The sequence below is a fragment of the Plectrocnemia conspersa genome, unplaced genomic scaffold (assembly GCF_051122295.1).
Source record: "Plectrocnemia conspersa isolate PC_06_02 unplaced genomic scaffold, ASM5112229v1 ptg000010l, whole genome shotgun sequence".
Taxonomy (NCBI): domain Eukaryota; kingdom Metazoa; phylum Arthropoda; class Insecta; order Trichoptera; family Polycentropodidae; genus Plectrocnemia; species Plectrocnemia conspersa.
This window is the reverse complement of record NW_028277174.1, coordinates 22,219,650-22,236,540: the sequence shown is the minus strand read 5'-3', so window position 1 is coordinate 22,236,540 and position 16,891 is coordinate 22,219,650. Positions and strand designations below refer to the sequence as shown.

At 29.3% G+C, this 16,891-nt stretch overlaps 1 protein-coding gene across 4 annotated transcripts in view; it reads left to right on the top strand.

Moving 5' to 3' along the window:
• The window catches only part of eag (potassium voltage-gated channel protein ether a go-go), a 142,367-nt gene that overhangs the window by 10,242 nt on the left and 115,234 nt on the right, over positions 1–16,891 (top strand). For 3 of the 4 annotated variants that reach the window (XM_088195967.1, XM_088195966.1, XM_088195964.1), the window contains exons 2-3: positions 8,494–8,737; positions 8,801–8,962. In XM_088195967.1, the coding sequence (XP_088052093.1) occupies positions 8,884–8,962 (79 nt within the window). In that variant the 5' untranslated portion in view covers positions 8,494–8,737; positions 8,801–8,883. The remainder of the gene's footprint in view (positions 1–8,493; positions 8,738–8,800; positions 8,963–16,891) is intronic. The other variant, XM_088195965.1, reaches the window with a different exon arrangement.

Here is a 16,891-nt window from a genome sequence, read left to right as displayed (position 1 = left end):
TAGAAAAAAAAAATAATCGAAAAATAGTACTATTTTTATTATTAATTGATTTCAATAATTAAAATTAAATACATTTTTAATATTTTAATCAATATATTCAAGTTGTAAAAAAACACGCAAATGTACATTTTACGCTGTTAAATGCCAGTTTAGAGCAGATTATAATTTCACTAGTAAATATGTATTTATTGCTGACAATGTATTGCGATATGATTTTACTGATATGGTGGTAAAAATATATTTTCATGCTGAGTTTCATTTTCAAACTAAATATTTTTGTCACTTAGACGAATTTTAAAAAGTGCTTATTTTTTATCAAAGGATATAGATTGTTTAATGTAGCGTTTCCGGGTCCAGACGGTAGTTACGCCTTTGAAAACGACGGCACTGCAATCTGTATTAATTACAGCAAGGAAAGCTGTGCTAAAGCTACAAAGGACCTTGCATAGAAAGTTGGCAATTATCCAACAACATTTTAAGAGAAAATGCGATTCGCAAAAAGTGGTTTTAAACTTGTTTTGAAAACATGTTTGAAGTAAACCAATAATCGAGGTTATTAATAAAAAAAATTAACTTTCATATAAAAGCAATTTATTTATTAAAAAATATATTATTCGTACACTTAATATAATTCCAGTGAATACGTCTAAAGAAAGCAATGCTTCTCACAAAGAAAATTAACATTTATATAGCTGGGAACAATCTCCAGAATCAGTATCAAACACGAGGATTTCCTTTATATTATTCTCATCCATATTGAACGCTGGCTAAACCTATACCGTAATACCATAACCGTACCGTATAGACGGGCGTTAACTCACGTTTACGGCTCAAATGCAACGAGTAGTATTCGAACGAAAGAACCGAGAGTATAAATAAATAAATTGCAGGCAACAATCTCGATTTTTTTATGTCGCTTCACACAAGACGCTCGTGTTGTGAATAAGTAAGTAAAACGCAATGCAGGACCGGACACACTCAAATGGGATATTGACGGGCAAATACGAAGTGGAGAATGCAATTGGCATATTGAACAAACCGTTTCGGAGGATGGGACTATCAAACATTTATTAACATGTAGATGGTTCGCCTATATAACAACTTCTAAGAAAGTACTTTTGTATACAAATGTAGTGATTAATTTAAAAGAATACACTAATTCATTAAAAAAATACACAATTTACAACTACTAAGTAAGTAGCGAAACACCAGACTGAAAGCAGTATTTTTTTATGTATTATAAACTACTAATATGGCTTAAAATTAATATATATCATGACATGGTTTAATTTATTTTCATTATTTATCACGATATTTGTCAATGAGATTAGGAAAATATAAGAAAACCAAATCTGTGATGATCGATAATTATTATAATTATGTAATAATCGCTAATTCCGATCTTCCAGACAAGATCTAAATTGAAAAACATTTTTAGGCATAAGTCACCGACTTATACCACTGGTCTGTAATGCTGGTATAAAAATATAATTCACCTTTTTATTTAAATACATGTACGCCTGTTTTAATGTATCTGATCTCACACAGGATTTGCATATCATCTGATAAAAGTCGCGTGGGAGAGGTACACATTAAAATATATGTACATATCAGTGGCAGTGCGTGAGTTATGATTTGGGGGAAGCTGTGGTTAGAATATCGTAGCTTCTAGTGTTAACCTTTCTCTTTACAAACAAAAATTCCATACAAGTATAAAACGGAAATACACAGTAATTACGGGAATAGTAGTTGGAAACAATAGGGTTAATACAGATGTAATTAACATGCACATTACAACACGTGGTTACGATAATTAAGCATTATATTATACACATTACTATAGTGTAAAAATTTTGTATGATTATTTCACATTATTTATATATAATAAACCTATCCTAAAAAATGTTCACATCTTATTCATGTGAATTGGCAGTTAATTAATAGATAAAAATATTTTGAAGACAATTTAGTTGGATTCTTGGTAGAGCAAAATAATTGAGATTGGTTTCTACGCCATAATGAAAATTAAATATGAACAGTTAACATTGAATATTTATTATGCTTGATACAGTCCATATTATAGCTACGAGCTACAATACATTATTAATATACAATTCACCTCTGCAGTTCTTAATTCAATATAATATATGCATATGTCATATTTTTTCGTATATATATTATTTTTATTTATTTATTTATTACGTTTTTTTAAATAAATAAACATATATGTTATAGTCCATTTTTGAACATTATACTTATAATTATTTTATACATTTTTTGCTAGTCCGTATTTTAGCTGAGTCGCCAGAAAAATAAACTATTACTAACTTTAGAGTCGGTGTTTGTTTAAAGTAATTTCAGAAATGCACTACACTTTACTTAATATAACTGAAGTAGACAGTATTTTTTTATGTGTAATGTATCATTAAATAAATATAATTACAATATTGTGACTCTATCTTTATAAAATAATCGTAATTTATATGTACTGTACATGAATTATGAACCTAATACATTCATAATAACCATTTAGTGTCACTTATAAATAAAATATTATATTTATTTTAAATTTTACATAAAATAGAAAAAGGTAAAAAATATTGATTTTCTTATATAATAATTTTGAACTAAGGAATTTTTGGCATTGCATATGTATAATATAATATATATTACATATGACATAAAATAATGTTCGATTATATTATATTAACATAAATTACTTAAATGGTGGTGATCAATAAAGAAGACGCGTGGTGGCATTGTACCTTTTATATTGTCGCATATGTTTATATTTGATCGATATATTAATTAATTGGCAATCGCGGAATTAGGTTAGACATAAAAGTCGTTTCGTGACGTTCACTTTTGTATCGAATTCAAACTCTGTATCGATACCAGGAAGAGGCGGTTTGGAAGTTGCAGCTATCCCAATACCAGGACCGTCGGTTAAAATCGATGTAGCTACGCCCTAAAATCATTATGTGTAATAGCTTGCTGTTACTGGCCGTGACCGAATATCCGCTGATTCTTGGGGTCGGTCGACGAGTTGATGAACCATTTGTCGACCGACCAGTTATGGATTTTTTTATCTTGATCAAAAATTAACCGTAGCATACAATTCTTGAGTAAAAAATAAGCGAACGTCACGTGCTACTTAAAGGTAATTATTTTATGCATTAACATAATTTCATCAGTACGGTAGACGAGTGGTATAAGTTGGTGACTATTAGCTGAGAGACATATATTCGAATCCCATATGAACTCAAGTATTTTTCAATTTTTATTGATATCTGTGATTATTATATAATTCTGTTAGATAATCACAGATTATGTCTACCTAGATTTTCACAATCACACGAATGATTAGTTAAATCGAGCTAGGTTTAAAATATTTAATATTACAAATTCTTTACTAATGAGCCACTTCAGCGCATAGAGAATATCTTATATACAATGTATAAAAAAAATTTTACTTAAAATTTTGGCTTTTCTGCGGAAGTAAGATTTTAGTGCCATAATCTGTGGCTTATTGATAATCGAACTTTATTTCTATTTTACCGCATGAATCTTTAAGACATATTTTTTTGATCACCTTGTCCCTACGTGTTTCCTTAAATTTGCCATTTTTATCTCTTCGTCACGCATGATTAGCAGATGCGCGCGTGGATGAAAGGTTAATTTATTCTGAGATATTGTGTTCATCCGATTTTTTACCAATATTTATTAATATAATATTTAGATGGCAGGAGCGTAAATTTTTGTTGTAAAAAGGTTGGTTCCTACAACATATTTTTTTTTAAAATTTATATATGATAATATTTGCTTAGAACAGGACTCAAATATTGATCAACTTTCCAACTTTAGTATTTAATATAATACTTTATGTAATAATAATAATTTTGAGGTGAAATATTTAATATAAGAAGATGTTGAATGAAATTTTACTAAGAAAATTCTATAATGTTCTTATTCAAATTAGCGCGTTTTATACATTTTATAAACTGAAATAAGGAGTCGGAAAATTCCTATATTCTAAAAGCCTGTATATTGTCAGTTCCGTATTTAATAGAAAATGTATATATTTATGTCTAATGAAAGAGCGCATGTAAATGTTAAATATAATACAGGATGGGCCAGTTTTTTCACTATAGACATTATGCCTTTACTAAAAAGAATACAATATACGTCGTCATTACCAGACTAAGCACTCGAAATGATATTCACAACTCGCAGAAAAGTCGGAAAGTTTGAAACGGATTTTTCATCAAATTCCGATAAAAAGTAAACGAAACTGTGAACTAAGTAAGTCATGTTTGAATGTTGTACCAAAAAAGTGTCTTTTGCCGAGGACAGTTGCTAAAAAGGTTGAGCACATTGTGAGTAACATCAATAGACAATTAAATAGTAAAGCAAATAATTTCGAGCGGTTTTATTAATTGTTACCAATTTTTTACCACAAAATTCGATATAATATATAAAAAATATTACTTATTAGCTGTAGTGACAGATTATAAAAGGAATAAAAAAACTCCTCTTCCTTATTCAAATCACAGAAATTAGAATCGGCATATCAACGTTTTATGACGCAGGTCAGTTACACAAGATACTTTGAATAGCACTGCTACATATGCATATTCAATTTTGTATTATTTATGACAAAATTATTTTAATTTGGCTTTGATATAAATTTGGTAACACAAATCACGCAATAGGTATATTTTGCCCAATTAGCGTAATCGAACATATCGACCATGTGCATCAAAAGCTGCTTCACATGCAGCTTTGATTATGCGCATAATCAAAATAAAAAAGAAGCAAAATACTCCACGTGAAAAAACAAACATTTAATTGCCCGCCAACTCAACGTCCGGTGTTACCAGATTGGAAAACAATGAAAAATATTTTCATCGATCAGCGGGTTGTTGCTGTCATTGCCCCCGTGACCGAGTTACCCCGGCGCGTCATACAACCCCTTTCGCAGTGTAGTAGTGTGGTAGCTAGTAGCGGCGCAGCGGCCCCAAACCCCCGGGCCGGCCGTCTCCCGGTTTTATTTTTAGAATCCAGGTTACACTGAATATTATTTATGCTAAGGATTCTATTTATAAAAGCGCGGAACGCAGGGCCGTAGTTTCCATTGCGGGGTCGCCACAGACCCCATACGCCCCCCTGAGAGCGTGTTGCACGAGCAAACTGCAATCGGAACGGATTAAACGCGCGCTTTGCATGTGCAACGCGAAACGGTGTGTGTACAATGCTGTACAAGTTAACTACTAACCAACGAAGTTAACTGAAACGTTTGCGCGGAATAACCAGGCGATAGACGGGTTATTACGCGTCATTGTGAGAGCAACTGGTATATTGAAATTTTAAATAGAAAATTTTCCGCATCTTTCCTCTCTATATATATTGTAGTTTTTTACTGTCTGTATGTCCGCAATGATTTAAATCATCGCTGACATACAGACATACATTATTCAATCCACCAGCCTCTTCGAGCTTAAGATAAGCTTTAAAGATTCCCAGCCACAACTGTTTTTAGATAACTTACAGTTTATGTCGATTAATTACACTCAATTGCAGGGTCTTATTTCGGAACTTATGTAATGAATATTCAGTGCGCTTTACTCGACTATGAAAATAACAACTTAAAGCTACCGATAGTTTGGTAATTCATATTTCATTAAATCAAACGTTTCTGATTGCTTTTTTGTATACCTCGGCTAACTTTGTTAACTATCCTGATCCGCCATATTGTTTCAAAATAGCAGATATTAAAAAATAAAAATATATATTTACTTTCAATAATATTTTAATAACATAGGACGGAATTGCGTAGTCCGTAACGTCTAAGACTAGTAACTCTGAGGTTGCGGGTTCGGGCCCCAGCAGCGGCATTAAATTTTTATTTATAAAAATGCACCATTATTAAAAAAAACCGGTTCCAGCTGCAGTCACATCTATTGATTATAAATTGTTATAGCAAATAATAATTTATAATTAATAATATAGATGTCACCGATTCGCAGACTTTCAGTCTTATGGTTAATACTTGTAGGTCTACATTATGTCTGATTGCTTTATTCAGCTAATACAGATTTGTACGTTGTAACGCATTGGGCTTACGCCTGTCAGTTTACAACGGAAGATTTAATAAACATAAATAAATAAATAAAATTTGTCTTGTAAAGTTGAAAAATGTACTTCAAAAATAATTTAAGTATAAGGAAACTATTTTTATACAAACAAGCAAAACTGTCGAATTATTTTACCCAGTTGTGGAAAAAAAATAATTGTATTTTTCGGGTTTTGCGATCTAGTGACCTGAAAGACAGTGAGACGTTTGGTAGATCTATCAGGTATATATGTTATTACAAAATTAACTTATGTATACCAATCGGGTATCAGTATTGGGCGGCGTTGTCAATTGCGGAAGAGTCTAATAGTCGCTGAAATAAAGAATTAGCGAATTCTTGCGAACCTTTTATATGTACCTAGCGAACATCATTGATGAATAGAAAACAAATATTATTTAACCAATTAGGCGAATAGTAAATATCCGCACCTATAATGGCGCTGTGATTTAATATAAAAAAATAAATTGATCAGGTCTATTTTGAAGAATTATGACTTAATGTTAATCTAGTCATCTTAATAAATACACCGAGTTTGTGATTTAGGTTTATTCATAGTATCAATCCGTAAATGAATCAATTATTTGGTGACTTTATGGTTTTTTATTTGAATGAATGAGAACACCGTCTTTCATCTTGAGCATGACTTTGTAATTCATTTATTTATATATAATAATATAGCTATATATTTTTTGTTTTTTTATTTATTTTAAATATAGTTAAATTATATTGTTCAGTTGTTGCAAAGGGCTGTAGAAATAACACCGATTTAATTTCTGGTAGGGTCGCATAAATATTTTTTGGCAACGTTTTTGCGACTCTGAAGGTGATTTTTATTTCTTGGGTACTCCCATTTAGTGATTTATCTCAAAATTTCATTCTTAAAGTGCTTTTTTTTATGTTACGCTTTCTATTACAGAATTATACAAATAATAATGAATATTTTTTTTGGTGCATAATATAATTTATTGGATGTTTTAAAGCACGAGCTGTGAAATTTTTTGTTGCTAAAATTCAATATATCATTGAGGAAAAATATCGGATCCAGCATCATCGTTGAAGAAATAATTAAATATATACTTTAATGGGCTGTAAGTAGGCACTTCAATCCAAATATTTGAATATTTTAACAATTAATTATTTGGAAATTTTCTTTAAGCATTCATTTATATTTAAGATGAGATATTTCAAAATTTTTAACTGCAAAAAAAAATTATAGTGTTTTTGATCAATTTTTCTTCGATGTATCATTAATAATTTACTTTGTTCTCTTTTTTGATTTGCAAAATTTGTCTTCTTATCTTTATAATATTTATAACTACCATAACAATTATTAAACGATGAGCAAAATAATATATAAAATATTTTGCAAAAATTGCCGAAATTACTCATATTTTCAAATTATTAATATTCTACAGCTGTGGAGTTTTGCAATGGCTGGTATTAATTTTATTTATCTCTTTTAAATCAATACGAATAATATTTAATTGTAAATAGTCTAACGTATTATGATAATTTTTTTTAGTGTACCGTGTTGTTATTTTTACGGCAGCAGGTAAAATTAAAATTCAACTTTACTTTTGAAGTTTGAAACGCTTGCTCTCTTATTAAAAAAATTAAGATAGTGGAGAAGCTGGCGAAGGGATGATGTCCAATATATGGTCCTCAGAGATCTTGTAGTTGTGGCAGCGACAGCGAAGTGGAGGTTGATTTCTCACTACTGTGGTGATTGCTTGGTGTATCTGATCTCTCTTCAATGGAGAGCCAATTTAAGTATCAAAAGTTGCAAAGCTCGCTGGCGAATCACAACCATGCAGCCAGCATTCAGACAATTGTTGCACTCGTTTCTTCAACCAACGAAATATGAGCAATTAGCAGGAAATTATGAGATGAAACTTTAATATAACACTTTCGTTTTGAGAACCAATTGAAGTATAATATATTATGCTTCAATACTTTGAGTTTGAGTTGTGTGTTATAAAATATTTGATGGCTACATAATTATTTTTATAGTTTCACTAATAAGTAAATAAATTTGCATAATATTATGAGCAAAATGAGTTTTTGTACCTAATGATAGATAATAATATAATATTTTAAGAATTTTTCTTTTTCTAAAACTAACAGTAAAATATATAATATAGCTATATTAGTTTTTGATAATGTTATGCGCAAAAATAAATCGTATGACTTTTAAGATATCATTTCATCATTAAAAAAATAAGACTAATACATTTAATCAGTTAAATGAAGTATTAAATTGGCAGTCCTTACGTTGCAACGTTATTTTAACCATATGTAATATGATTATGATTAATTACGTAATTGCTCTTATTAATCTTACGTGTTCATATTTTCTTAGGTGGTAATTATTTAAATAAAAAAATATATAAAAGAAAAACTGTGAGAGAAAAACTACAACGCACGCACGGACAAACATGCCAAGAAAAAAGGCGAACAAGATGAAAAAGAAAAATTACAAAGTTATTATTTAAATCGATGTAATACAGAGCTTACTCTCTAAATGCATTATCAAGCAAATAAATATGCATTATTCGTATAGAAACTATTGTGTGGTTTGGTGTGAGCGATTTTGGAATACGCAGGTCAGTATTTATTTATGTCATATTTAATAATAGCAGAAATTTACTTGTATATTTTTTGTTTAGCAGAAGGAGTTCCGGTCTGCATGTGCAGGTCGAAAGGTGTGAAGGGCTCGAGCGGGCGGGGGCGACGCTAGGCGGGGGGCGTCATGCCCGGGGGCCGGCGGGGGCTGGTCGCCCCGCAAAACACCTTCCTCGAGAACATCATCAGACGATCATCATCTCAGCGTGAGTCATTTTTATTAAGCCCTGTAAAAAATATTAAGTCTTGCGCACGGAAAATTGCAAGCAACTGTATAAATATTAAATCTCATGAATCATCAATATCCTTTCATGGCTTTCATTGGTGTTATAGCAACATATTTTATATTTATTATCATAAATATATATTTTTCAATGTTGTATGATGTTTATGAACGTATACAAAGTAACATCTTAAATAAAGTTTCGTGATAAGAAATCTGTGACATCTGTTAGACAAAGTTTGTCAAAGGACATTATGAATCGGTAGACTCGTAAAGTAGATAATATCGGCAAAGAAAGTTCGTAAATGACCAAATCATAACCCTCTGAAAATATTTTTCTATAAATAAACACAAAAATATCCAAGATCCGTTCTTTCATGAATATTATATTTATAAGTACAAATCCTTGGGGTATAAGTCGGATTTGTAAAATGAAAACGAACAATGGAAAACACTTAAAATAAATAACTTAAGGGATTCTTTCGGGGAACGAAAGTCGAAAATTACACAAGGCAATTGTGTTTCGTCTATTTATATTTTTGTGTTTATTTTAAATCGGTGCTAAGACAATAATCGGTTTTTATTCATAATGTAATAAACAACAGGTTATTATTAAGAGAAAATTATATACGCAGTTGAAAAAATCTGTTGTATATTTGAGATAACCTTTTTAGTTAGCTAGCTGAATATAATTCTGATGACCTTATTGTTTAATCTGACTGTTTCAGTATGTTACTCAGTATTTATTTGCTAATGAAATAAATTATATAAAAAAAAATAGTTATACATAAGTTTTTAAAAGCAATTCATTAGTTTTTTTTAATAAATAAATGTTCAAGGATTAAGAAAATTTGTCGATATTTATATTATTTTTTTAAAAAATATTTTTAAAATTAATTTTCGCGATGTCGCGTATTCAAAATTCTAGATATATTGTATATCTATACATAAATGTAAAAACCTACCCTGATACATTTGAAATTTAATTAGGAAAACACTTTAATCACTTCTATATTTCTAAAATATTTCTATTATTTCTAAAATAAAATATAATTTAAATAAGTTAAGGAACATAAACCTGTTTTTAATAAATATTTAACAAAGTATTTAATATTCGAACGAGACACTTAGTTCTTAATTAATTATTTTGCTCAACTTCAATGTTGTCTTAATATGGTATTGAAAATATTTCATATAAAGATGACAATATAGCTTAAAAACGTTGATATACTGCATTTATGTGATTTATTATCACTAGTATTTTGATCTATAATTGGTGTGATGATGTCACTCTTAACACAAAATATATTTATTATTAATATTATGTACATATAATTATTTTGTTCCCATTTTTTAAAAAAACAACTACAAAATATTTTGAAATATGTAAATATAGATTATTTTTATATTCATGGTCCATTATCGGTTAGGTTAGCTATATATAATAATTATGCTAGTTAAATAAATTATATTCGTTTTTATTAATGATTTATATGCATATATAATAATGATGTAGAAACCTACTTTACCGATTCTCTTCTATTATCTATTTAATAAAATTACATTACAAGCGATATCTGTTGATATATTTAAAAATGTTTTATTGTAAATATCGAAAATCGATATAGGATTAAATTAATATAAAATAAATAGTAAATTCTTTATTTATTTTTCATATTATTTTTAGTTATATCTAAACTTGTTTATTCTCATTTATAAAGCATAAATTTTAATACATTAATATATTGAATACATAATTCTCAAAAAATAAGATAATATTTGTGAAAGTAGGTGTACCTTAAATTATTTCATTTAAATCCTTTTATCTTGGAAATATTTATATTGTATGCATTCATAAAAACATAGCAGTAAAATTTTTCCATTTTTTAATGATTTTTGAAAATTAGTCTCTTACCTGAAAAACTATACTCAGGTTCTTCTTTTACTCCAATATGTATATTTAAAAAATTTTAATCATATAAATATATATGCTTAATTATTTATTTATTATAAATTAAAAAACTCTTATTTATGTATACTACATTCACTAAAAAATAATTTTATAAAATATAACTTTATATATAAAAGAGAAAATCTTTAAGATTTTCTAGAATTTGTTTATAATAACTCAAACAATAATGCCATCATATATTGGTAGCCGAAGGGTATGTACCACACAACCCATAGCTGATACGGCAGCAACGTGTATTATATGTATTATATATAAAATATAATATAATTTTACGAGTCGTATACGTATCCCATTTCTAGGAGCGTTGAGATTCAATTTATTGCACTCTCGGCAATTCGTCATATTCTGGACGTTGTTTTATCTAGGTTTTCTCAAGGCTGTACAACTATAGGTGTGTTAATGCATGTTTCAGATGACGTATAGTAAATGCGTGTGTGTGAATTATAAAATATTTTTGAACTGTTTTGTATAAAGACACTGGAGTCTAGGATTGCAAGATGAATTTTCGATCTAATGTCGAATTAATGTGTCGATTGAACATTCTTATGTATTAATATGGTGGTTTTAGTCAGATTTTTTCACTAGAATAAAAAAAATAGTAAAAAATAGTACTGTGGTCTGAAATATATTTAATAGCATTTTTTGAGGTTTTTAAAATTAAAGAATAGGAAGCGATAAAAGCGCTGCTGCTTTATGCAATAACATATATTTTTAAACAATATTTTCCACACTTATTCACATGTAAGTTGATTTAAGATAATATTCAATTTACTTGACAAAGTTTACATAAAAAACTTTATTTGGCTATTGAATCCCAGATTAATCAGAATCATTTAATGAAAATATTTTTAATTAAATCAGCTCTGTGTTTATTATCTTATACATTTATATATATTCTATTTAAATACCCGCTGGTTTGATATTGAACATCAAAGCTTTCTTTAATTAAAATATTAAGGAAAAGTATAATATAGGATTTTTTGAAGAAAATGACTGGTAATATATTTTTTTACGAATATTACAGGCTGTACGGTTTATTAGGCCTCTACTTATGATTTGAACATTTATCGGCAAACCAATATAGCTACATGCTAAAATTCTCAGAGAGATACCTTTGATAAAAAATAAAACAAATATTAAATATTAATATGCGGCAATATAGTAACATAGTAATTTTGCTAAACTTTTTAGGCTTTTCTCGTTTACCAAATAAATCAAGAACTTTTAGTTTCGCATTTTCTTCCATAGAGATTTTGTTGAAAATTTTGTGCGGTCATCAATGTATAAATTCTCCATCCGTATTTTTTTCTTGTTTAATATTACCATTTCTATTATAAAGTTGTAAGCGATTTTATTTTGTGCTTACTACTAAACTTTTTTATAACTTCTCAACGTAAAATGGCCCAAAAAGTCGGTATTTTAAAGCATAAATTATTTGCAAGATAGATTTTGTTCTTTGTTAATTGAAGTTAACTTATGATTTATTACTGATTTCTGTGTAGTTATTATTATATTTACATATCTACATATTATATTTAAGATGTTTTTTTAAACATTGTGTTAGTTTTTTGGTATAAATATGAAAAATAATGTTAATATAAAAAAAACTTGGGGAGGCTGGGGGGGGGGGGAGGAGGTTTAACCACCTGCACATTTTTTTTTACAATTTAGAGGTCATTTTAACGATCATTTCGATCAAACAAAAGTCTCAAAAGTCAAGCCATATACATTATATACACAACAATAGAAGGGAGATCCGTGACCAAACAATTGTGTTAATACTTGCATATATCGTACTGGCTACCTAATGGCATATCCATCTCAAGACGTTAGTCATCCATAAGTACCGTGGAAAACTACTCTTTATTTGGAAAGGACGCGCGCTAAACAATAAATTTTATTATGTACATAATGTCTTTTATCCTGTGGTTTTTAAGCGTGTCCAAGAAACGAGGCAATTGACTCGCAAACGTCCTCACTTTCGATTCGCCAGAGCTGTCTCTAATCAGCAGTATAAAATATGTGATACTTGGGCGAAGAAGGCACAGACCGTATCGACACAAGGGTCATCAGTGGATTGTCCATAGAGAACCATGGTGAAAACACATCACGACGATCCAATCAGACAATTATACAACTCGATACGTCAGCGAAGACTTTCTGTATTCTAAGGCCTGATATTTTAACTCCACCGCCTTTATAAAATAAACATTATTTGCTTTTCCGGTGTCTACTTGTTTGCAAAATCACACCCATTCCACTCTATGTTTATCTGTATAATATCAATATACATCCAGCTTTTAAGTGACAAAAGTATTGGCCAAAACTGAATGTTCAGTTGATTGTTACTCAATTATTTGAGATAAAAAAATACCAATTTTCATGCAAAACCAAATGCGCCAAATTGGTTAATTGCAGCACCTGTCGCCCGGAAAATCGTTAAAAGTATTACACTCCATTGGCAATACACAATGGTGTAAGTATATATTATGTCGCGTCGTTACAACCCCCCCAGCTCATGTCACTGAACCTCTAGTCAAGTTCGCTAAATGTTTTCTAATGGCTTCAGCATACATGTACATGCATGCATAAGCTCTCAGGTACAAGAGCGCGTTAATGCCACGTTTCGAATGACAGAGTGTCTTCATTAGGCTTCCGCGTTGCAGATGTGCTTTTTCACCCAGAAACCGCAAGTGCCAGAAATCCGGAACATTATCCGGATACTACTGCTATATTCTGCGGATTGAATAATTTGCCTATGGCTTACAATGGCCACAATGAGCCATTGTGAGCGAACCCTATTGAACTTATTACTCAAACGCACGCATTCGATGTAATAATAATATATAGTATGTGTAGGAAAATACATACGCTAGACTGAGGTGTGTATTAAATATGTATGTAGTAACACAGAAGGCTAATGTGTATTGTGATTGAAGATTGGGTTAGAAATTCTTGGCATTTTCCTTGCAGTATTGTTTGGCTATAATCTTTACCTTTTCATGGCAGTAGTGTGTTTTTCAATTCAAAATTAACGAATTTTGTGGATGTGGGAGGAAGCCTATGTTTAAGCAGGGTCCTAATTATACAACATGTATTTAGATAGGTCAAATGGTTTAGGTTTGTATAGAGGCTAAACATATATACACTGATTTTATATATCATACATAGAGATTACAACATAATACTTATCTCGGCTCAGAAAACTCAAATGATTAACGACCTTTGAGATTTGTTATTAACATTTTTGTGTTAGATTTATTAAGTTACTATACATTTTGTAATCTGTGAATTTATTTTAAAATAATTTAGCTTTTTATTAAGTAATCCCGAAATGAATGTAATTTTTTAATGAAATCAAATAATATGTTTTTATTTTATTTTATTAATTTAAAATAAAAATTATTTCTAAATATATAATATTGTCCTATAGTTATTTTTTAATTCCATTAGAATAACATCTTGGAGGCATTGATTCAAAATATTACGATAGTCCTGTTTACATATTGGATTTTTTCTATCTATGAAGTCGAAATAAATGATAATCGGAAGGAGCAAGGTATGGAGAATGAGGTGGATGAGATAAACATTCCAGCCAATTTTCGTTTTGTAGAACTAAGTTTTAAAAACGACAATAAAAATCTAATTCAACCGATATAATCTAGATTTTGTTTAGGTTTGATCTTAAATTAATTTAACTGTTTTCTTTCATCGCCAAAAGCATATCATTTTTATTTTCAATTTTAAAATAATTGTATTTCAAAAATGTGTCACGCGCAATTAATTTTGTTGTAATATGTTTTAAGAGCTTTCAAATGGCTATTGGGCGAAAGGTTCAACTAAAATTACATTAAGGGCAGTGTTTTTCCACCAGAGCATTTTAATATCGAATCGCACCTTTTTAGATCCACAACTTTTAAATAAAAATAAATTTTAAACGGCATCTATCTATATAATCGTAAATATTTACTGTAAATTGATGATAGATGTTTATGAGTCTAAAAAGATACGTTGAAAGCATTTAAATAGTTTCGTTCGATTCGCTGTAAACTAATCTGTTAAAATATTAGTATTAATCATTATTCATTGGAGTTCTTGAACTGGAATTCAACAAAATATATTGCGTCAGATCTAATGTGATCGTAGTTTCTCAAACTAGTATTTGTACGTAATAAAATAAAATAATAAAGCTCCAACCATTTTTTGTATCCTTTAGATTTTTCCTTTGTATTATATTAAATGTATAAAATAATGATGCGTACCCGTTGAAAAATCAATGGATGTTACATAAAAGTAGTATAAATTAACTGAAAGTTTTCTATATATATATATATGATATTACCCATGGGAAATATTATCTATTGTATTATTGGGCTTTTTAAAAAATTTTAACGCATGATAATAAACTGAACTTTTTTGATGAAACAAAAATAAATCAATTTTAAATGTTTATTATAAATTTTATTTTTTAAATAAAATGCTACGAAACATTAGCAATGCTTCGTGGTATGTTCGAGATATGACATACTATAAAACGTTTTGCTGCTAAATATGAAGCGAGGCTCCAACAGCACGTCAACATCGAGGCAGCAAACTCCTCAATGTAGACAACTTAAAAAAACAGCTGAAAAGGACTAAGCCCTTCGAAATGATCTAGTTATCATTTAATGAAACTCATTTATTTTTTTAATGACTTAAAATATAATTTTCTTTTGTAGATATTATCTTATCCCCACCTCATGGCATATTTTAATTCCATTAGTATAAAATGTTGGAGTCCTAGATTTAAGAGCTTCCTTTTTGCCTTTATCTGCATTTTGTATTTTTTCCGTCTAAGAAATGTTGCATCAGAGCGAAAGTAGCAAGGTCTGAAAAATTAGGTGGATGAGATAAAATCTTCCAGCCCAGTACCTTGATTTTATCAAGAGTCATTTTTGACACATGGAGACGCAGATTGCTGTTTTTTACAACTATTTTTTTTTCGACAATTGCAGGCCTTTTTTATATTCAATTAAGCCTGTGCTTCAAGGTAGGTTTTGCTAATTGACCTTTGGATAACCATTGTCTTGTATGACAATTGTTGTCACCTAAAACTCATTTTTTATATCTGATTATCAAATGATCGAGAAAAGTCGACTCAGCTTCAAGATCCATACACGTTTTCTTTGCTCAATTCATGTAGAACCCATACACGCTGTCTCTAAGCTTTTCCAAAATTTTGAATCGAACTGGTTTAGTTTCTCGGCCAGCTGATGGATAGTTTGAGTAGGATATGCTTCCATTTCTGCATTAAGGACATCATCGTCTGTCTTCTCTGGTCTTCGAAATCCAATATTATTCTTAAGTTAGATTCTCAAATTAATAGAGAATCGAATCTAAGAGCTCTCTGAGAATAATAATACCATTACCTGATTATGTTAAATATTTATATAATCTAAGAAAAAATATTTAAATGCTATCGTTAGTATATTATCCTTAAACTCTTATAATGTTTAGTTCTTATCATACGGAAAATTCCAATGTTTACTAATAACAAACTAAAACACAATTAAAATCATATTAATAAAAGTAATATTTTATTTTTTAAATTAACAAATAATCACAAACTCGATAATTTATTAATGTAATCACATGGTTTAAAATTAACTGGTATAATATTTTATATTGATTAATTTAGTTTAAAGTACAGCTAATTGTTGTGCTGATTAAGTTATTTAGGTTACTTAAAGTAGATATCTTATCTTAAATACTGATCATGACTTTTAATTAGTCAGTAACGACTCGTATGCATCATCATAATAAGCGAGTAATTGGGAGTTAGTAATCGTTCATTAAATTAATAATTTGCTTTTACAGTTAGTGAGATGAAAGGATTCAAAGTGCATATTTAGCTTGTAAATTTAGTAATAACACTGTTGAAAATATACATAGTGAGATGAA